The sequence below is a fragment of the Poromitra crassiceps genome (assembly GCF_964638095.1).
Source record: "Poromitra crassiceps genome assembly, chromosome: 20".
Lineage (NCBI taxonomy): Eukaryota > Metazoa > Chordata > Actinopteri > Beryciformes > Melamphaidae > Poromitra > Poromitra crassiceps.
Window position 1 is genome coordinate 21782361 of NC_139637.1, and position 24394 is coordinate 21806754.

General features: G+C 42.4%; 1 protein-coding gene across 1 annotated transcript in view; it reads left to right on the plus strand.

Annotated features, from left to right (window-relative positions):
• LOC310794953 (N-acetyltransferase family 8 member 3) overlaps positions 1 to 380 on the plus strand; it is a gene marked incomplete at both ends in the record, with an annotated part of 1464 nt that extends 1084 nt beyond the window's left edge. The window contains one exon of the mRNA XM_083656980.1: positions 1 to 380. This exon is cut by the window's left edge and continues 354 nt beyond it. Within this exon, the coding sequence (XP_083513106.1) occupies positions 1 to 380 (380 nt within the window).
• Positions 381 to 24394: the final 24014 nt, after the last annotated feature.

Here is a 24394-nt window from a genome sequence, read left to right on the forward strand (position 1 = left end):
ACGGCCAATCAAAGGTGGTCGGGATGGTGGCGCTGACGGGGAAGAGGGGAGGCGACGCCTCCTTGAACGGAGGCGTGATGGAGATGACGGACCAGGAAGCCGGGGACGGAAGCTACGGCGAGATGGTCCACGTGGTGGTGTCGTTCGGGTGCCGCCGCCGAGGCCTGGGTTCTGAGCTGATCCAGAAGGCGTTGGATGTCTGCAAAGAGCGCGGCTACGCCCGCCTGGTTCTGGACACCAGCTCACCGCAGACGGCGGCCGCTTCCCTGTACCAGAAATTAGGCTTCGTTCAAACGGCGTCGCACCGTAACACGCACGCCAACCGCTGGTTCTCCAGGCTGGCCAGAATAAATGTGACGCGAATGGAGAAGTTCATTTAAGATGTCAAAATGGACTGTAAACGTTAAGACCTCTGCACCTGATACACCCTCTCAACTGTATAGCACTGAATATCTCGCTTAATTAAATCTCTCATTTTATGAAAACACCTCTCAGTTGTGGTAAATCTTCACTCGTATCGTCACTCAGTCATTTTGTTCCTTGTATTTCTTCTTGCCTTGAAGTATTATGCACACAGCTAACACTCCCTACAGTTCATTGCCAAACAAACTATAGAGACACTGCGGAGCGCGTCGTCATTCAGAAACCACGCCCAAAACGGGGGGAAACAAAATCTCCCCCCGAATCCTAGCGTTCTCCTATGTCACGTGTTGCACACAAAGATCATATATACGGAAGATGAACACTCCGAGTTACTTCCTTGACAGCAACATCCACATTTCTCTTCTTGCCAATTCTCAATGGCTTCCTTGTTTTGCTCGGGAGTACAAAAACACTTTAATTGGCGATTTTTTTTACATTTGTTGTCTGCGCAGCCCACCACACAACAGCTTTTAGCTATGTTTAATTCAAGGAAAATGACGGTGGCGTATGGGAGTGAATGGAGAGCTCTCCCCCGTGATGGGCGTGGCCTATTTCATGCAGTGTCTCTATGGAGATTAGTAAGGCAGTGTTGCTCCATTTCACCTGTTTGTCAAGTTAATTTACAGTACTAGTCAAATGTTTGGATACACTTTCTCATTGAAGTGAATGGGAAGGTGTGTTCACACTTTTCAGTCGTACCCTATGTATGGATGTACACCAAGAAAAATAAATCTTACAATAATTTTGTGAAATATATTATCGGGGCATTACACAGAATAAACGATATTCACATTCAATTATGTATTTTCTCCTTTCTCTATTGAGAAATATATGAATAATGTGAAACGTGAGATATTTAGAACTTTCTTTTAAGCTTCTTTTCAGGGAAAAGTTTAATCCCTCTCTGCCTCAGAGGAATTACTGCCAGCTGACTTGTAAGACCCCACAAATCTTTGCTTAAAATACCAATGTGTGTGTGTGTGTGTGTGTGTGTGTGTGTGTGTGTGTGTGTGTGTAAAAAGGTTCAGTGTACTGCAGTGCATTCAGGTCTTTGTATGTAAGGCAAAGTCTGAGATTATCAGAGCCAAACAATACAGAAACAGCTGAAGCGTTTCTATGTTGGTGGTCTTGTGGTATGTCAGCTATAGGTGAACAGGGACATGGCTAAAAAGTGCAGTGGTGGAAATAATATTTCGGAAATGATGTTGACATGAATTTACCAAGCAACCACTGCCAGCCATTTTCATTACAAACTTACTTTTTTTTTCTTTTTTTTACATCCACACAGCCTAATATTGCACCACAAGGATTTGTCACCATAAGCTAAAGAATGAAGATTTACAGATTTCCTAACCTACATTGCCTCAGAAATCCCCCAAAGGTGATTACAATTTAAAAAAATTATTAAAATTATTATCAGCACCAGCCAGAGGCTCCTTTAACTTTTGAGCGTGTGAGGAAAAACTTCAAGCAAGCAGTGTAGAGTCTACACCAGGGGTGGGCAACTGGTGGCGCAAGGGCCCCCGACCTCACTCAGTGTGGCCCCTGGGTCAATCTCCTTTTTTCCTTTTTTTTTAACAAGGCGGACGTTTTTAGGTAGGTTAGGTTAGACCACCCAAGTCTATGTTTTTATTTTACTGTACATCCCAGAACGCTAATGGCGTTAGCATTGTCCATCCACATACTGTTTAATGTTAGCATTTGAGCTAACGCTATTGTAACAAACTATATCCAGGATCCACATTGCTGATTAATATCACATATTTGGGTGATGTATCCCATCAAATTGCTTTAGCGGGCTGTTTTAAAGCTAGAGCAAAGTTTCTGGTGTCATCTGAATGGAAGAATTACAAAATCTGAATATGAAAAATATAAATATTGGTATAATAAACTGTGATTACCAGTCCTTTTCATCAAATTAGTAGCTATACTTGGGAGTGATGGTGTTACAGTAGGCTACTGGTGGTAGTGCACGGTCACAATCTGGCCCTCTGGTAGCGAGGAATTTTGTGTGTGTGTGTGTGTGTGTGTGTGTGTGTGTGTGAGTGTGTGTGTGTGTGGCCCTCTCTACCATCCCTGGTCTACACTGTAGACAATGACAGGCGTGGCCTCAAATGTTCAACCGTTTCAACAGCACGGGATAATGCAGCTTGGCACCGAGGTTGCGCGGCCCATCAGAAGCATCCAGGCGCGCCCCATCAGAAGCATCCAGGCATCAATCATTTCCTGCTGAGGCTGTCAGTATTAAAAACGATGATGCTGGTGGCCGGCCAGCAGGTGTTGAACTAGCCAGAGGAATCCATAAGCCTTAACGCTGCCAACCTGTCGTCATCCACTCTCAGCTGCAGTTGGCCTCGAGGTAACGACAGCTTGTTGGTAATTCCTCTCCTACACGAGCACTGCTGATGGGTCAATCGTCATATTTAGGCGTGCTGCATGAAAAACTCTAAAAAAGAGGCTCACTAAAGTAACCACACATTTATTGTAATGACAGTCACATGCTGTTGCAGGTATGACTCATAACCTGCAACATAATGATTGTATTTCTCATGCATAAAAACAGCTGAGAGACTAATGGGTGTATTAGTATGATGATGATGGCAGACCTAGTGAATGTCATTAACAGCACGCTGGCTTCACAGAACGGTTTCATGTCCGATGTGCCCCGAGGCACAGGGGTCAATCTTCCAGGTCAATCTCCATCGCAGCCCTCGCCTACGGTCATGAACCTATGGGTCATGACCGAAAGGACGAAATGAGTTTCCTTAGAAGGGTGGCTGCGGCATCTCCCTCAGGGTGGGAAGCTCGGTCACCCCTTGAGAGAGACTCAGAGTAGATTCGCTGCTCCTTCACATAAAGTAGGGCACTTTTGAGGGGTCTACGCGCACCCCCCTTTTTTTTCTAGTCTGGATTTCTGGCATCCATAGGACCTTTAAAATAAAGATTTTGAGGATACCAAGAAAGAAACCTGTCCAAAATGTGTTTTATTACCCTATGACTATGAGACCCGCGGGATTGCCGGCAGGAAGGCTGGTGAGACTGTCTTTCAGAGACTGTGGCGCACTAAGATTTTGAGCTAGGTCAAAGGTATAGGGATATCAGTTGAAACTAGACAACCTAAGGTTTCCAATGGGGCCAAGCTTGTCATGCTAGCTTGTCGGGAAGGGGGCTAAATAACCAATGATTCAAAGTCAGACAAAACTTTGGCGAGGGAAAAACAGCCATCATAATACTCCTGCAGAAAGGAGCCAGTTGAGGTGGTTCGGGCACCTAGGAAGGAATGCCTCCTGGGAGGTTTTCCAGGCACGTCCAGCTGGGGAGAGACCACGGGGCAGACCGAGGACCAAGGTGGCATGATCACATCTCCACACTGGCCTGAGAACACCTTGGGATCCCCCAGTCACAGCTGGTTAATGTAACCAGGGAAAGGGAAGTTTGGGGTCCCAAGCTGGACCTGCTACCTCCACGACCTGACTCCAGATAAGCAGTTGAAGATGGATGGATGGATGGATGGATGAATGGATGGATGGACAGTTCACCTGTTTCACTAAACTCTCTTCTCTCGTGTCACGTGTGCTCTCGTGCCATACACACCGTCTTGGCGTTGCAGCTGGTGTGGTCCACCCGTTGCCCCCCCCCCCCCCCCCCAATTTGATAACGCATATGAGATCAATGAAATAGGCAGGATGAGCTGAAGAAATCCGATTGGAAAATTTAATTGAGGTGTCTGTGTGTGCGTGTGTGCGTGCGTGTGTACTGTATGTATGTGTGTGTGTGTGTGTGTGTATGTGTGTGTTTGGGGATTATACATTATCTTGTGGATATCCTGTGCTGTATTTTCGCTATCTCGGATCAGGATCGAAGCCGTCCAGCTTATCATTCCAATAGACTTCATCATATATCTTAAAGCTATAACTTTGATGACTTAAACAATTTCCCTTTCAGAGTGATAGGAAACAAGTCATCGACATGGTAAACATTTGCTGGTCGTATGCAGTGTTGGGGGTAACTCATTACAAAAGTAACATATTACATGTAATATATTACTTTTAGCAGTAACTTAGTAATATAACTTATTACTTTTAGGATTTCAGTAATATTATACCAGTTACTTTGTCAAGTAACTCAAGTTACAAATTGAGTTAAACATTTTTTTAATCAAGGCACATATAATGTCTGTTTTTATGCAAATAACCACTATAGAAAAGAATAACATTTTGAATTTTGGATTGTTTACGTTGACTTCAAGGCGGTTGACATTATTTTTCGGGATGGTTCTGGGGCGGCGATGTCATTCTGCTGCTGCAGTTGTTTTGGTGAAAGTAATGCAAAAGTAGTGTAATAGCCTAAGTAACGAGTTACTCTACACAGACAGTAATATTGTAAAGTAACTTATTACTTTCGAATGAGAGTAACTAGTAATATGTAGTATATTACATTTTGAAAGTAACTTGCCCAACACCGGTCGTCTGCAGGTCTGCCTTGATTCAGACAGGACATCCCCCCCCCCCCATATTAGCAGCTGTATTGAGCAGGTAGAAGATGATCGAGATTAATGACATCAGCAGCATCCTAGTCGCCTATGTGCTGTTGTTGTCACCGAGCCAGAGTTAGATTTGTTTGGGATCATACATCATCATAGGCTATTCGCTGTAACAGCCCTGCATAATCACTTTGGGAAGAAGTTACTTTTAGCTGCGCACTTGAACTTCACCGAGGAAGACACAACACCCGCCCAATTACTTCAGATATTAAATCACAGCTTAACAAAGGCACGACGATGTATATCTGCATAAATGGAGATCTTATCCAGCGCCGTCAATTTGCACACATTTTACAAACTTGGCATTATGCAGAATCGGCACTTCCTTTTCCCTGAATAATTGGTCAATTATTCGCGGCGTGGTTCAAGAAAGATGAATATGTTTCTCTGTAAGAGCAGAATATTAGACCCTACAGTGCACACTCGGCAGCAACACTAACAGGTAGAATATATGAAACTATAGGGAGATCCCGCTATAATAACGGCGTCGCTTAAATGATAGCGTACGGCTAAACACAAGGTGCATGGAGCCACCACGTCTCATTATCATTCAAAAATGAAACTTAAATGATAGGAAAATGCGGGATTTAGATGCAACTAATGACTCGGTATTAATATGTTTACACCGAGGCGAATGTCTGCGTTGTGGATAAATGTATCCAGACAGCCTATTACGGCGGGCAGCAGCTCGTTTGGTGAGCTCTCCAGCTCAGGAGCAAGAGGGCTGTGGGGAGTTTGGTCAAGGAAGTAATTGGACACAATGTTGCAACTATACAAAAACATGATCACAGCTGTTGTAATTAGGGGGAAATATGGGCCAGAATGTGTGCCAGCCAGAACACACTGTGCTTCAGCTGATTTTGCCATATGAACTAAAAATCAGAGATCTCAATGACAGCATCAATCTTGGCATATTTTAAAGGGACAGCTCACCCTAAGATCCAAAATACATATTTTCCCTCTCACCTGTTAGTGCTATTTATCCATCTATATCGTTTTGGGATAGTTGCCTGAGTTTTGGAACTGGAATGGAACTGGATGGCACTCGGCTCGTGGTGCTCAAAGCGCCAAAGAAATACATTTGATAAACTCAACAGCAAAATGTCTCTTTCCAGAAATCATGACCCCGGTCGGTACTCAAGATAATCCACAGACCTCGTTATGAGCAGTTTCATGGAGGAACTATTTTCTTTTGACCGAACTACACCCGCTAGCTGCTAGCTAGTTCCTACATGAGACTGCAAAAGAAAATAGTTAGGGAAAAAAAGTAGAAAAAAAAGTAGAAAATAGTTCTTAGCAGAAGTCAAAAGCATTTTGGTTAGTGTACCACCCGTTGTTCATTATTGATAGTAGATCATTTCATCATGAGTGACTACATGTTAGGAATAAAATGAAGAAGATATCCCCATCACAAATGCAGAGAGCATTAAAAGTCAAGTTTGACCACTACTACTCGAATCAAAAGCCTGGCAATGTCATGGTTTTCACCGGGAAGTTGGACGAGAGCGCTTTATCACATCCAATGAGTCATGGATTAAGCTGTGCTGGAGTGAGGATACAGTGTATCAAGCAGAATGTCACAGTATTGGAAGGAAGAAAGGATAATGTCTCTCTCTGGGGGGGGGATGAGATTTCAGAAATAGACCCCTGCTATGGACATCAATTTCTCCAAGAGGAAAAGACTGCGAGGATACACCGCAGTCTCCCAATTATACAGTGCTTGTAGCATCTGTTATGTTATGCTAACTCTACGGGTGAGAGGTTGGATGGATGGAGGCTATTGTGGTATTTGTAAGCAACATTTTGTTTGCATTCAGCAGGTAATGGACGTGCTATAACAGCACATTGTGACCTTAGTATAACCTCCCTGTAGCTTAGCACAAAGGCTTCATTCTTGCAGCGGTAGATTCCCAAAGCGGTTACCTCCGGCTTGGCGTCCATGCAGACGCAATCGGCCGTGTCTGCGGGTGGGAAGCCGGATTGGTGGTGTGTGTCCTGGTCGCTGCACTATAGTGCCCTCTCTGGTCGGTCAGGGCGCCTGTTTGGTGGGGAGGGAAACTGCATGGGGGTGGCGGGGGGGGATAGCGTGATCCTCCCATGCGCTATACGTCCTGCTGGTGAAACTCCTCACTGTCAGGTGAAAAGAAGCGGCTGGCGACGGCACATGTATAGGAGGAAGCATCCGGAAAAAAGCGGGCGCTTCATTCTTTCCCTGCAGCCCAACCTCTTGTCTCCATTTCAGTCAATTTACTTGTATGATCAATATCAGTTCCTGCAAATTGCTCCCAATGCATATAAAGGCTATTAAGTTGTCAAATTAAAGCTGTTCTTCTCTCCGATGTTGTCATTTGGTAAATGATTGTCTACTAGAGAGCATTACGCAGTGGGATGTTTTTAAATCTACAAACAAAACTTCATTTGAAAAAGCGGTGTTTTTACTCGAGTTCTCAGTTAGGGTGGCGCTGTCTGCGCTAGGGCTGGGTATTGGCAAGGATCTCACGATACGATACGTATCACGATACTTGGGTCACGATACGATTGTATCACGATATATTGCGATGCGATACATATTGCGATATATTGCGATATTCTACAGAATTTACAAAGAATTAAACAATAGAGCTAAAGATACAACACACTGTGTACCACCCAGGTAGTGTAATAATATGTACATCACTTTATACTGATAGGTTAGTGGACAAATTTAATCAAAACTACTGTGTGTTGAGTGTTAAGGCTTTTGCACACCAAGTCCGTATTTTCGTCCGAAATTGACGCACGAAAAAAATAAATTATACGACCTCATTTGTGTCAATCATCATTGACACACCGAGTCCGACAATTACGTCCGTCATTTAAGTTTTCGGACGAGGTTCGATTTTCTGCGTTTTTCGCATCAGTCAATAGATTTATGCGAGCTGGGACCCGTCTGTGTTTTCAGATGACGGATTAAAAAACACGCATACGAAAACAATCGGACTGTGTGTGCAAAGACCTTTACTGAACGCATCGATATGGGAAATATCGATACAGTATCGATTAGGGGTGGGAATCACCAGATGCAGAGGCCTGGCATGGCATGGCCTTTTTTTTTCTCTCTTTTTTTATCGCGATACTTGGCGTCCAAGTATCGATACAGTATCGGGAAATAAAATATCGCGATATACTGCCGTATGGATTATATTGCCCAGGCCCTAGTCTGCGCTGAGCCGTGGAAGTAAACGGGGCGACTGGAGTATATGTGCAAGGTGAGACGTCTCTAAAGTGAGTCAAATGGTTGAGACACGGGGTATTGACTGGCTCTGAAGCTTTAATAGGAGATTTAATAGGCCTAGACAGAGAAACGACGTACATTTTTCACGAAGCTATTTCTCAGGGGTGTTCACGCTCCCACAGGACCGACAAAGGTACACGATATTTAGAAACTTTCTGCTGCGGCCGCCGCAATTCCAGCGTCTCACTGGATCATTTTGGGTTAGATCCTCGCTCCTCCTCGCACAGAGGGGCCAAAATGGATTTCTCTCACAATGAATCATTGACACAGCAGCAGCTCGGACTCGGGCTCGCGGGCTGGCATCAGGCAGTGTGTTTGCTTAAATTGCAGCCCTCTGGATAAACACTACTTACTGTATCTACAAACACAAAGCCCACAAAGACGATGTATGTACAACAATGTGTGCCTGGTGTACATAATGTTGATCTCGACCTAGTTTCAAGATGAATGCCAGGCATGTTACCTCACATCACAATTATAGGCATCAGCTCTCAGCTTAAGTCAAGCGTAATCCTAGCGTGACGTCCGTTATGACGTGTGCCTCCTGACTCATCACCCCATCTTGAATCTCTTGAATCTCTTGATCTTGAATCTTGAACCATCCTCAGTCCCTGTCAATATGTCAATACTATGACGTCGGTATTGACGTAACTGCCGAGGCTATGACATTGGCAGTACATATAGCCATGCTCGGCGCGTCATCAGCCTCTTTCCCTGATCCTTCACCTCTATGGTCGCTGTACCTGGGCGGATTTTGGGGGGGTTTCCCTTTCTTTTGGGGGATTCTCTATCCTAGTCTGAGCAGATGCCCTCCTCTCACCACAAGAAGAGAGGCATCTTACCACCGAGTCATTACGCCAAAGAATTAGTTGCCATGCTGCCATGCCATAGATCCCTGCTGCCTTGCCATAGATCCCTTGCCTTAGAATTAGTTGCCATGCCATTTCATGCCATAAGATTAGTTGCCGCGCCATTTGTGAATAAAGCCTACTTACTCGCCCAGCTCAGACAATTAAGAAAAGATAGACATACTACAGCACAGTGCCACAAACAGTGCCACAGATAGATAGATAGATAGATAGATAGATAGATAGATAGATAGATAGATAGATAGATAGATAGATAGATAGATAGATAGATAGATAGATAGATTCCATTTACACCTGGCGTTAACATGCGTTTTCTGCCATCAGATTGCAATCTGATTGCAATCTGATGGCAGAAATGGGTGTCCTCCGGAGGTGGTTTGGCCGATCAGATTGCAATCCTTCTTCAATGGTATTTTGGGGGTGTTTACACATGTACTTTCAAGTGATAAAGCACAATCTGATTGCAATCTGATGGCAGAAAACACATGTTAATGCCAGGTGTAAATGGCCTCATAGATACATAGATAGATAGATAATAGATAGATAATAGATAGATAGAAAGATAGATATATAGATAATAGATAGATAGATAGATACATAGATAGATAGATAATAGATAGATAGATAGATAGATAGATAGATAGATAGAAAGAAAGATAGATAGATAGATAGCTAGATAGATAGATAGATAGATAGATAGATAGATAGATAGAAAGATAGATAGATAGATAGATAGCTAGATAGATAGATAGATAGATAGATAGCTAGATAGATAGATAGATAGATAGATAGATGATAGATAGATAGATAGATAGATACATAGATACATAGATAGATAGATAGATACATAGATACATAGATAGATACATAGATAGATAGATACATAGATACATAGATAGATGGATAGATAGATACATAGATACATAGATACATAGATAGATAGATAGATAGATACATACATAGATAGATAGATAATAGATACATAGATACATAGATAGATAGATAGATAGATAGATAGATAGATAGATAGATAGATAGATAATAGATACATAGATAGATGGATAGATAGATACATAGATTGATAGATACATAGATAGATAGATACATGTACATAGATACAGATAGATAGATACATAGATACATAGATAGATAGATAATAGATACATAGATAGATGGATAGATAGATACATAGATTGATAGATACATAGATAGATAGATAGATAGATAGATACATAGATCGATAGATAGATAATAGATACATAGATAGATGGATGGATAGATAGACCGATATAATGTGCTTGAGATATAGGTGATAGTGTGACTTGTGAGTCTCCCAATGATAGTCAGAGATCAATCAAGCATTCACAAGGTTAACTCCAAAGAAAATGACATGTGTGCTGCCTGCAGTCTCTCTGCTCCCTGGCTGGCGTGGTAGCTGTGTGCTGATCTCAGGCCTGTGGGAATGGATTTAGCTGGAAATGTAATGATCTGATTGTGATTTCTAAATGAGTTTTGTATGCCAGAACTAATAATAACATTACACCGTGACAGATCTTGGGAGAATTGAATATGCTTACGAAGAGAGAGAGATTGTTCTCTCTCTCTCTCTCCAGCCCTTTGGAGACCCCCCTCTCAGAGGGTATATGGAAATGGAAAACACCTGTAAGGCAATTGAATGACACAATCAACCCAACGTTTTACACATTGTTAAAAACATTAGTATGTACGCATCACATTCCTAATGTTGTGTCTCATTGTACATTAATACATTATTTGACTTGTTATAACATTGTACTAACTAAACAACTACAATAAGTTTGCATCTATAACCACAATATGTTTGCATCTCTAAGTCAGTTTGATTTCACTCTATAAATGAGTCGCCCTTTCCTCCTACACTACAGTATAATTGTTGAATACAAATCAGAAAAAGTGGTGTTATTGTGGTAATTAATGTATAATTAATTGATGGATTTTTACACAATTAGAGACACCATAAAATGTCCCTCTCTAACAGTATTTTTATTACCCCCCCCCCCCCCCCCCCCACACACACACACACACACACACACACACACACACACACACAGACACACACACACACACACACACACACACACACACACACACACACACACACACACACACACACACACACACACTTGTGCTGTTATTCTTCCCATAAACAGATTCATGGCTATGGAAAAGCTGATGGAACTATAGTCTAGTCTAGTATAGCCTCCTCTCCCTTCCGTCTGGCACCGCAGGTCTCCATAACTGGGATAAACCCTCCCCTGCTCTACTCTGCTCTCCCATTGGAGGCGTCGGTTTCAGACGCTGCCGGATTTCCGCTCCCCGCTTAACACATTGAGTGCCAGCGACGCCATATGGCGTCAAGAGAAATTTACCGTAGGCTGCCAGCGACGCCAAATGGCGTCAATAACTCCAAATTCATATTTTGACGGGGGAATGTCGATCTAAGCCTCTTACATCGCCTCTTACAATATGGGAGCTATTGAATGTGTCTAACCTATTTTACAGAACCCTTAGGTGGCGACAGTGCCCTCCCGATTAGACAAATGCCAGGAGTAAAGAGAGAAGAAGTCATGAGGAAACGGAAATCGCCATTGATATGCTTGAAGCATAACGTCGTTAGCTGTGCCTGTGAACAGCAGTCATCTGCTGCCACAATTGAGCCCCATCCGTGTCCGCTGCGATAGTCCATCCATATGATTTAGTTGCCGACACGGCGACAGCAGCGTCTTTATGAAAAGTGACATTATTCTCAGCTGGGAGCCGAGGACACGCTGTAAAAAAGCGGGGGGTGCAGGCAGCGGACTTTTCAGTGCAGATCAAACAGAGCAAACCGCAGCAGAGCAGAGACACTCGACTCCTCCCACCACGGAGGAGGAGGAGGAGGGGGGTGGGGCACGCAGGGCACTAACAGCATACAACCATTGACAGTACACACACACCCATGCAGCAGCAGGCTCGATGTTTGTTCAACTCAAAGCAGAATTCATTCTGTCGCCTTTCTAACATAAAGATGTGATTATCTCAGAAACTAATTTCAGCATGCTCTTTTCGGTCGAAAACACTCTTTTTCAGAGGGGTGTATTTCCAAAATGGAACGGTTTATAAACACATTTTTTTTTTTAATGAAACAGAAGGGTTCAAAGTTTCATTGAGGCTATTGGTTGTCCATATAAGAGGAACACAAAAAATGATATGGCTATATTAAAATGCATTGCGGCCTATGTGGCACAGTACAGCACCTTTTGCCCAAGGGCCGTGGCACTCAAAGTGTTAAGAAGCTCTGTCATGTCAATCAGAGTGGCTTCCGCTCCCTCCTCCCTGTGTGTTGCTGTAAATAGTCCCCTGCCGCCTCTGGGAAAACAACAACGCTAACTAGCTAGCAAGCTAACGGCAGAAATCTACACGATAGCTCGTTGCTACACGCTGAAAACGGCAAGTTGGATTGTTTGAAACTATTTTCCAAGGGCACTGCCGCTAAGTGCCGCCCATCACAATCCCACTATGGAGACCTGCGGCACCAGACTCCTCGGACGGAAGGGAGAGGAGGCTGGCCAGCGAGACTAATGTAACTAAAACATGACGGTACTATGTAACTTTTTAACGTTAGTCACCTCGCATAGCAGACTCTAGCTAGCTAACGTTAGCTACACGGAAGATTCTTTTTGCCGCACATGTATCCGGTTTCCGGTTCCTTGGTTTACGCCCCCAGGTCCAGAAGCGGTGGAAACGGCTCCAGACTAGTTTGAGCATAGGAGCTTTGCCAAGGGGCGGAGCCCGATAACTCCACCCCTGCTGCGACACCAGCATGAACAGCAATGCCGGGTCATACCATGTCACCACCATAACTTAAGACTGAATAATGACATTACAACAGTCTAATCCTAATGTTAATTTAAAAAGAGACATTCCTCTAAATCTGGCTTCAAACGTCCCACTTTCTTTTTTGCCAGCGACCGACGGGGCCAAAAATCCCTGGCAGCACCCCTGAATGTAATTATAGGAAGAAGAAGGAGTATAAGGAAATAAAATACAAGAGAAGGAGAACTGAGGAATCTATAGTTGCATTTAGAAATGATTTAATGAATTATAACTGGAATGGAGTTAGAAGCTGATGTTAAAGCATATGGGTTATTTTTTATAGACATATATTTAAAGCAACAAGAATAACATTTTAGAAAATCTATGGATGTCCAAGGGACTACAAAATGCATGTAAAAAAATAATACTCTATATAAGCAATTTATAAAACAAAACGAAAGAAGCAGAGCTAAAGAATTACAAAAACAAACAAATTAATATCATGAGGGTAGGAGTATGGTAAATGGTAAATGGATTGCATTTATATAGCGCTTTACAATGTCACCCATTCACAAACACATTCACACACCGAAGGCGGCAAGCTGCCACGCAGGGTGTTGGCATAGCCATCGGGAACAATTTGGGGTTCAGTATCTTGCCCAAGGATGCTTCGGCATGCGGACTGGAGGAGCTGGGGATTGAACCACCAACCTTTTGATTGATCAACCCGCTCTACCTCCTGAGCCACAGAGAACAGACGTTGAGGCTACGCCGAACACAAACGGCTGTGAATGAGTTTATGTACTGTTAGGTCATTTGAGCGACTGAAGCTGCCCACACATTGGTCACAGGAGTATGGCTTCTCTCCAGCGTAAATGCATTGATGTCTTGTTAGGCCATTTGAGTGCCTGAACCTTCTCAGACATAGTTCACACCGGTATGGCTTCTCTCCAGTGTGAATGCGTTGATGTGTTTTTAGGACACTTGACTGACTGAAGCTGCGTCCACATTGGTCACAGGTGTATGGCTTCTCTCCAGTGTGAATGCGTTGATGTGCTTTTAGGTGAGCTAACTGACTGAAGCTGCTTCCACATTGGTCACAGGAGTATGGCTTCTCTCCAGTGTGAATACATTTATGTCTTTTTAGGACACTTGACTCACTGAATCTGCTTCCACATTGGTCACAGGAGTATGGCTTCTCTCCAGTGTGAATACGTTGATGTTTTTTTAGGACACTTGAGTCACTGAAGCTGCGTCCACACTGGTCACAGGAGTAGGGCTTCTCTCCAGTGTGAATACGTTGATGTGTTTTCAGGTGAATTGACAGACTGAAGCTGCTTCCACATTGGTCACAGGAGTAGGGCTTCTCTCCAGTGTGAATGCGTTGATGTGTTGTTAGGTTAGCTAACTGACTGAAGCTGCTTCCACATTGGTCACAGGGGTATGGCTTCTCTCCAGTGTGAGTGCGCTGATGTCTTTTTAGGTGACTTGACCGACTGAAAGATTTCCCACAGTGCAGACAGCGATGGCATTTTGGTCTGTTGGTGTTTCTCTGTTCCATAGAGAAAGATATAAAGTCATTACTGAGTAATTATTTTATGATAGGAAAGCAAATAACAGACATATGTTGTTACAAGGGCGTAGGGACGGTAGGGATGAGATACTCTGAATTGGTATGGCTGGGGGGGCTGTAGCGCCTTGTAGGCTAAAGATGAGAATGATCACTCTCTTCTGCAGCCTACCAGTCGACATGGAGGGCTTTTAGTAAAACAGCCTACCAGTCGAGAGCTTTTAAATACGCACCAAAAACAATGAACCCAGGGGGGACTTGAAACTTCTGTAACAGGCAGTAAAGCACCGATAGAGAGGTCTTGTGACAGGTAATGTTAAGCTTATTATGTCCGTTGACTATAACGTGACTTGATTATAGCTACCATAGCTTGTGCGTGTGACAGCTTGTGCAGACATCTCGATCGCCCGATGCATCATTTGAGCCTTTGAGTTAGACACTTGTCTAACCATATAAAACAGCCTTAAACCTACTGATCACAGGACAGCCAATACCACAGTATCTGAACCAGCTATTCTGGACACATAATGAGCCTAAAGAATAACTCAGATATTCAAATACAATATGTAGCCTAATTATTGTTAAAAGTTGTATCCTTTCTGTAGCACTTATGAAGCCCATTAATAAGCCCTATAATAAACAAATAAACATCCTATAAGCATCCTATAAATATGCAAGCAAACAGGTTAATTTTACCAACAGATTCAAATGTTCTCACATCTTCTGAAGAATTCATCTTTCTCTCTTGCTCTCCTCCTCCTCCAGATCTCTTCCTGCCAGTCAGCTCTGACATAATCAAACAGAGACCGTCGGTAAGACAGGGAACATAATAATAATAATATTAATAATAATAATAATAATAATAATAATAATAATAATAATAATAATAATAATAATAACAATAATAACAATAATAACAATAATACCAATAATAATAATAATAATAATTACCTTTAACACCAAGTACATAACAAAAAAATCAGAGGCAGTTAGGATATCTTCCTCGACTCAGGAGATGATGAATGATGTGGATGAAGAGACCATGGATCGACGTATCAAGAGTGAAATGTTGAAAATAAAACTTGCCTATAATAAAACAACGGAAATGTTGGCTACGAATAAAAAACACAAAGAATGCAGAAAATATTGCCTATGAGAAAAACAAAATCAATATCAAATTAAACATGGACTTTCTACCAGTCTGCCTCTTCCCTGCCAATTACACTACACTGTAGTGTGGTGTTGTGCATGGCTCACACATGATAAGAATGTGGCCGGTTACGCCCCAAAACCGACAGAAAAGATAAGAAAAAAGGAAGGAACCAACACGGGCGGTTTGTGTCCGCCCAAGCCACTAGTCTGAAAAGTGATGAAGAACCACTGAAAATGTTGGCTGTGAATAAAAAACAACTAAAATAAGGGAAGCGTTTGCTATAAAGTGTGTCTAAAAACAAAACAAAGAATTAATTTGTCAACCTATATTTATAGACCGGAGGAAGTTCAAACCGATGCAGGTGATTGGAGAAATACGATCATCTGCTCGCATTTCTCCAATCAACTGCCTAAAGGTGAGCATTTTGTACTTGCCCTGAGGCAAGTACAAAAAGGCTTTTAACCTATCACCCTCTTAAGTGCCTCAGATGTCTTCTACAATGTCATTGTATTTGACCGGTTGGCGGTTGATCACCCGCTCACTCTGCTGCCCCCAGTGTGTGGTACATGATATAGAGTATAGAGTAAATACAGACAATGCATTACATGGTTTCTGTGCTGTGCAGCCTGGAGAATTGTATTGTAGGTAGAGGAGGTGCCATCAAGTGTCGTCCTTCCTTGTTTAGCCCCACAATGTGTTTACTTACATTGTTAATTCAGCGCATAACCCTAAAAAGGTGAGGGTAAATTATATCTAATTTACCAAATTACACCTGCATAAATAGTCTGAGAGCCATGGCAACGCTTCGGATAGTCGTCCCAAGGGCGTTTTAGATTGTGATGCTCTCATGATGAATGGAGGGAAATATTCATGTGCTAACACTTCCTGCATGATGAGAAAACCCACCTGATGGGCCTTTTTCACAGCCGCCATTTTTGTGTCTAAAAGGCAGGGTAAAACACAGGTGCAACCAACTCATTAATTAGGGCCCCAGCACTGGAACACCTAAAGGGGACTGGAAGCTAATTCATGTTTTGGTGCACCTGTGTTACTTCCTGCCTTTTAGACACAAAATGGCCAGTCAGTCTGTTCTTCTCCATTCTGCGAATGCAGCTTAAACTATCACGCCCACAGAACATGGACAAAGGAAGTTGGGGGTGAAAAGAACGTTTCAGACTGGAGGAAGTTCAAACCGATGCAGGTGATTGGAGAATATTTCTCCCATCAACTGCCTTTAGGCGGGACATCCGGGACATTCCCCTATCATCGCTCATCATTTTCCCTTTCCGTTTTGACCAAGTTTTCCACGCTCAAATGACAGACGTTTAAGCGGAAGCATTTAGAAATTGCGAGAGCCAACCGTCTGTTTTAAGAGACTACAAAATGGCTGTTGTGAAAAAGACCTATTCAGGGTAATCTATTATTGGGACATGCCTGGTGAACATCTTAACAATGGTTTGCAGTGGTGACGAAGAAAAACATGTGTCTGTCTGTTTCTAAATAAATATTCACATCCTCGCAAAAGAGATGTTTTCATTTGAGCATGCACACCTCTTGAGCAGAGTCAACCACTCAGATCCGGGTGCTCTATAGGGAAACTTTCATGTTTTTTTTTTATGAATTTCCATTCAGTTGCACACAAGTTTAATTAATGATACACATGGTACATAATATCCCACAGATATTGTGAGATATGGTGAGACATAAATGCAGATTCTGATCCTTGGAAAGGTTTCACGCTGTGAGTATCTAATCAATGGAAAATTAATTCTACAGTATAGGCGCTCCCTGTGTGGCCCGCGATGGAATTGCTTTTTTTTTTTTTTTTTTTACAGTGCAACCCGCTGAATAAGTGTCCAAATGTTCATGTCATTCTGGCCAATACTCCACTTCTGTTATAGCATTTCAGTCTGGAATATGGAATATCTTTCAATAATCTATGATTTAGCTGCTAAATTCTCAGATACCGCGGTCTGCTCGCTACCCAGGCACTTTATGTATGTACTTAACCTAACTAACTTAACCTAACTAACTATCCGGTGTGCACAACATTGTCAGACTAAACTCCGGCTGACACACCAAAAACCTACAATCCGCTACAGAAAAATGTATATTGTTTGTTTATTAACACGTTCACTGCCAACGACGTATTGATACGTCAAGCAGAATCCAACCGTTGACTGCCAGCGACGTATTGATACGTCAAAAAAATCGTTTTTTTTTTTTTTGACGGTGGGGCGTTGATCAATCCCTTTTACGTCTCCTATACAATTATTGGAGGTATTGAATGTGTATAATCTATTTTACCGACCCACTAAGTGTTGACAGTGCTCCCCCAGACGAGCGAAATTAAAGAAAAAACTGCCGCGGGAGCAAGCCATTCAAGGAAATGGCGAGGCGATTTTACAGTAATCCAGACTTGTCTTGCCCGAGAGCGGCCGCGCAGGCAGCAGCACACAGAGAGCGGAGAGCGATTTGCAAAATAGATTATAGGTGAAACACACTTTGAAACACCTCAGAAAGGCCAGAATCAACATCTGCCCATCGCCCACGCATTCCCCGGCCCATCTTGACTCGCACAAGGAGCGTCCGCACGCAGGCAAGCAGGCAGGCAGGCACGCAGGCAGGCAGGCAGGCAGCAGCAACGCGCTTCTGACACGCCCGCTGTAGAGCCAGGAGGAAGGAGGAGAAGACACACGGAGGGAGGAGTTTGAATGAGAGGGGTGTTTCCTGCTGTTATGGAGGGAATTACTGTTCAAAACTATTGTTTAGAATGTCTGACGGTCTTACTGATGCCAAAAATGAATGGTTAAAGTGACTGTTCTATCGAATTTCACAAAAAGCCATTTATCTCTGAATAAATTTCCAGACGCTGAAACCATGCTGTACTCAACGGCTAATATCTACATAACTACTAACTCTACAAACTAACTATTTTAGACAGAGAAAGCACACATTCTATTAGTACTTTTCTGAACTTTGTGTTCACAAAGTCCAACCAGAAAATTATGCTCGGCTCTTGTAAAATGAGCCAGAATCCTCAAAAAAAGGCCTGGCAGAAGCTACCTACAGTAAAAAAAAAACGGCTGGCAGTCAATGTGTTAACTGGCCCCTGGCCTTCTATCATTTCACGAAAGTGGCCCCCAGGCAAAACAAGTTGAGTATACCTGGTATAGCCTATGCCTTGTTTGTCCATGTTGGGTCAACCTGGAAAAGTTTCTCGCTATGAGGGCGTTCGTTATGAAAGATATGGCAGCAACAGTGGTACCGTTAGTGCGGATCGATACTGGAGCAAAGTACAGAAACAGCTGAGGAAGAACTTTGCTCTTTTTGAGAAGATTACTGGTGTGAGCAGAGAGGTTGAAGATTGCTGGCACAAAAGGGATTGGAAATGTATTAAATGGTTCAGTGTCCTTTTGGACCAAACATTTCACAGAGCAGAACTTTGCACATTGAGGCATTGAGATCCCTCTGCCTGGATAATATCAAACAAAACAAAAACCCTGTGCAAAAAGGACATCTATTTAAAATTCAATTCAAAGCAAAATATGAGGTGAAAGTGCACGTATGAGTCAACCCAAAACTTTCGAAAACCAACCCTGTTTCCTTGTGTTATGCACTTCTATAGATCAAATGACGTCCATTCCAACGAACAGTGAAGTTCTCTTGCTTGATTGAATTCAGCTTTTTTTAATCACCTGGGGGGAAATGATTCATTAATTGCTTGATTTGAGAAAATGTTAATGTAATTCAACATATGACTGGTTTTGAACTACTTCTCATTGAGTTTTCTGAGTGATGACGAAGTGTATAGGTACCAGATGAGATCGGTTTCCTTCATTCAAACATTATTCACAGCAAAAGCGTACTTATTTCCTTCAGATTAGACCTTCCTTTGCACACTGAAATGAAAGTCTCGGATGTTTAGTTATACTGTTGGTTCAATAGCCTAACATTGGTATTAGCATCATAATTACACGCTGACCCACGCTGTCTCTTATTGATAAAAGGATTTAACAGAATATACTTGGATATATCTGTACAGGATCACCACAGTGTGGAATGTAGATTTGAAAAACTATAGACAGATTATTGAATGGAAGAGAATATGGGACAATATCTCTCTGACATCACGTAACCAATTGATACAGTACAAAATGAGACACAGATATGATTTGTCAAGCAGGAAATGTTGTCAGCTGAGGATGATCCAATATGTTATCTGTGTAACCAAACTATTTATTTGATTGATTTGATGCGATTCCGTCACCCGCTGAAAGTGTAGGTTCTTTTCTGGGTTTTTCTGACATCTATGAAGGTTTAAAAAACAGATTTAGCCCCCATGCCTCTCAAAAATGGCTACAACCGGCTCTTGGAAATTAACTTTTTAATGCTTTGGCCTACAATTCTGCAAAGTACATGGCTTTGGGGACTTTTTGGGTCAAGGAATTTCTAATTGATGTCGTTTTGATGATTTGACCTACATTATTTTTTACCTTCAAATCCAGACGGCCAATTTTCAGCTCCTAAAAGGTCAAATGTCAAAGTCATAGAGCCTTCATATTAGCCTCTAATGAAACCTCTGCTCATGCTGAGTTGAGTCATAAACGGTAAAACAACATGTAAGTACACAGAGGTCATCTCAGAGGTCAAAAAGGTCAAACTTTGTGGCTCATAAGAAACAAAATGTTCTCTCTAGGGTCACTAATTTCTGAATTAATTGAATGATAAAGTATTCAATTTGTACCTATATGCACTCTGTGGCAGTAGACGGTATTTAACGAAGTATTTAACAAGAGACATATGAGGCTGTAAAAGAAAGAAATCCAGATTCAATTTCCAAAGGTGTGTTGCTCATTTTTACTGGCCGGTGGCCAGCAATGATAGGCTATATTAAATTATCAGTGAGATATGGGTCAATTTGAGGACACCATGAAAGAAACACTAGTTTATGTACAATATTAAACCACAGGCGTGTGATAGGCTGTTTAAGGTCACAGATACGACCACTCAGCTGTATATTCTGTTTAGCTGCAGGGAAGTCTTAAAGGTCATTGGTTGATATCTATTGGAAGTGACATCCGTCTTCAGACTCTATACTGGTCCGTGTTTTCTGGTTGGCAGATGCTTTATATATTCATACCCCATCACAACTTACATGCTTATTGTCCATCAAAGCCTCTAATGTACTTTTGATTGGAGTCATTGTTGAGCTGCCATGCCAGTAAGTAGTCCCTCCCCTCGCTCCTTGGTTTCACAGGAGACAGATGACGAGACAATCCCTCTTCATCATACCGAGCGTCCACATTACCATGAGCGGAGAGCTCTTTTCCTTGGATAATACAAGCCATCTCACTCGCGAAATGCATTCAAAGGAATACTACAGCTACAGCATCCTGAGAGCTTCGGATGTCATGTGCAGTTCAAATAAAATCATCCAAAGATGTGTTGTGTTGTTGTTTGTGGATGAAGTCGGGTGGAAGATGACTGGGGATGCTTTTCCACAGATCCTAACAGTCCTTTGATTTCTTAGCTGGCTTATTGTGGAATTACCTGTCAATCTAAATTATGTTACATAAAGAAAAAAACTTTGATAAGTGAAGTACATGTATATATCCATCTTATTTGTCAGATGTAAAATAATGTGATGGAAAGCCTATGACTCTCCAAATAATATGACTCATAACTTACGGAGTAGTGTGTAACTCAGTGATACTCAACTTGCGGCCCGGGGGCCAGATGCGGCCCGCGACAGCGCGCAGAGTGGCCCCCCCGACCATTTCCTAATAATTTCACATTCGTTTTCATTGTGAATTAGAATCTAATTCACAATAAAAACGTGAAATAAAGTTTGACTGAGCTGCAGTTAAATTGTCAAATATCACCGTCTGCTCGCTACCCAGGCACTTATGTATGTACTTAACCTAACTAACTTAACCTAACTAACTATCCGGTGTGCACAACATTGTCAGACTAAACTCCAGCTGACACCCCAAAAACCTACAATCCGCTACAGAAAAATGCATATTGTTTGATTATTAACTGGCCCCTGGCCTCCTATCATTTCACGAAAGTGGCCCCCGGGCAAAGCAAGTTGAGTATCCCTGGTGTAACTGTTGGAAACACATGACAGGAGACACATGACAGATTTAAGTGCAGTGTTCTGTGCAGAGGTACTGTCAGCACCAGTGGCTCCAGCTGGCTTTCCTGGCGGAGAAGCTAAGCAGGTCTGGCTGTGGTTACTCCTTGGATGGGAAACCATGCATCTGGTGCTGGAAGTGGTGTTGGAGGACCAGTAGGAGGAGGTGCTCTGCTCTCCCTCTGGTCTCATGAATAATCTCCTCAATGCCCCCCAGGGCAGAGCATCTCTGTGTTCATTAAAGATCTGATCTGCATCGCAAGAGTAGGGGTGTAACCCCGGTGCCCTGGATAAATTCCCACACAGGCCTTCCTTCGATCATGGAAACCTAATCATCCCTCGTTGGCACATTCAGTCCTCAACTCTCCACCATGATAGCTGATGTGTGGTTGAGCGTTCTGGCGTAAACTGGCTGCCGTGCATCACCCAGGTGGGTGATGCACATCGGTGGTGGATGAGATAGCCCAACCCCCCCCCCCCCCGTGAAGAGCTTTGACTATCTAGAAAGGCTGTTATATAAATGTAGTGAACAGCAAAGCATGGGGATATATGCCAAATATTCTGCATTGCTGTGCTCGACTATTCAAATTATATACCTTTATTGTACAGACATTACTACAGATGCAAATTATTGTAGATCTGTAAGTTCTTCCTGAAATTGATGGACATATTAGTTTGGGACATAGTCTACATAGCTTTTCTACTCTAATAGCTGTTCTAATAGCTTCTTCCAGCCAGCAGATCCCCCTGGATATTAACAGCTGCCTGAAATACAAAAGGTAGCAATGTGAGTAATGAACCAACTGAAATCTCATCATAATACTGACTCTTTGAGTTACCCTGAGCAGCCCCCCCCCCCCCATCCCCCCCCACAACCCTAACCGCAGCCTCTGAGTCTCACCAAATCAGCTTTTCATTTAATATTCAGAAATCAGAACGGGGGCCGCCGCAGAGGTGCTCTGAAGAACTGCACGGCATGCAAACGTGGTTTCACAATCCTTAAAGCCCCAAAATTCTGCAGTCATTCTCTTCCAAGCTCATTTGCATACAGTCCTCACATATTCTGCCTGTGTGTGGAGGGATCTCACAGCGGTCCTGTTTAACGCTCATGAAATTGTTTGAGACTCAATCGAATCTCAAATTGGACACCTGCTTCTTTACTCTCTGGATTACCGCCAAGCAAAAACATGTTGTCATTTAATGACCAATGATCCGAACGAGGAAATTAATAATATAAAACATGAAAGATGATGCATTGCAGCAGAGCTAATGAGAGATGTCTGGAAAATGAAATGTTAAATTCCAAACAGGTTTTTCGATAGAAAGAACCACATTGTATGAGCTGTCAGAGACAAAGGACAAAAGAAAATGGCCAAGTCCATACACAACACCTGTACAAAAGAGTTCATTCTGGACTGTTACTTCCTGAACTCAATTTCCCATAATCCTCCACATTCCCACTGAACTTTACCCCACTTCATCTCATCGTCTCAATCATACACATGCACCTCAGTTACACCTGCAGGTAATTGGTAATCAGCACTGATTAGGCCCAGCCACTCTCTGTATTTAAACCCTCCTCAGTTTAGTTTAGTCATGATATCCTTGAGAGCACCAGTCTACCCTTTGTGCACCAATGGACCCTTTTCACCGTGGCCATTTTGTGTCTACAAGGCAGGATAAACACAGGTGTCCCAAAACATTAATTAGGGTTTCCAACTTCCAGTCCATAGGTGTTCCAGTGCTGGAGCCTTAATTAGTGAGTTGGTTGCACCTGTTGTTTGTCCTGCCTTTTAGACACAAAATGTCGGCTGTGAAAAGGGTCTATATCCGTGTGTGCGTCTATGACAAGTGAGTACATTGTTGTTAAATGCTTTATCTTGATGTTTAATGCTAATGTGAATCCTCCTAAGTTTATATCTCCTTATGTTGAATGTAGCTGATTGCTTTTAAGTATGAATTCTCTGTTTATTTCAGAACCACACACATATGTTGGAATGAAACAGTGTAAATAAATATGTTTAAACTCTGACCGGATTGGCCTTGGACCTCCCTTCTTCATATTGCAATCTGACCATTGTCCATTGACCATTGTCTGACCATGGTGTGTTCATTCCCTGAACCCCCTCAAAACCTTTCTAACAACACCTTCAGCAGTTCATACAGTCGGAAACCATTAAAAATTATGTAATCAGATAGACTTCAAAGTGACACTGAACCGCTTTTCGACAACGAAGATTAGATGAAGCGATACTATAATCATCCAGAACGATAACTGTGATATTTTACTGCTCTCTACTGTACTTGCAGCTGAAGCTCTAACAAATCTAATGTTCTGACATGTACAGCGTAAATAAGAAACTAAGGTATCCATGGTTGTTTACAGTATTTCCAACAGGCTCTGTGTTATATGATATTCCTGCAGCGTTTGTTTTCTTGAGAAAAGGTCTCATTGAGAATTTTCAAATAAAGCTCTTAATCTACCTTCTATCTCAGGATGATCCCCTTTCAAAAATGAGCAAGAAGACAATATTCACCAGAAAGCCTTGGAAAAAGTGCTTTGATCAATTCATCAGAAGATGTTATTAT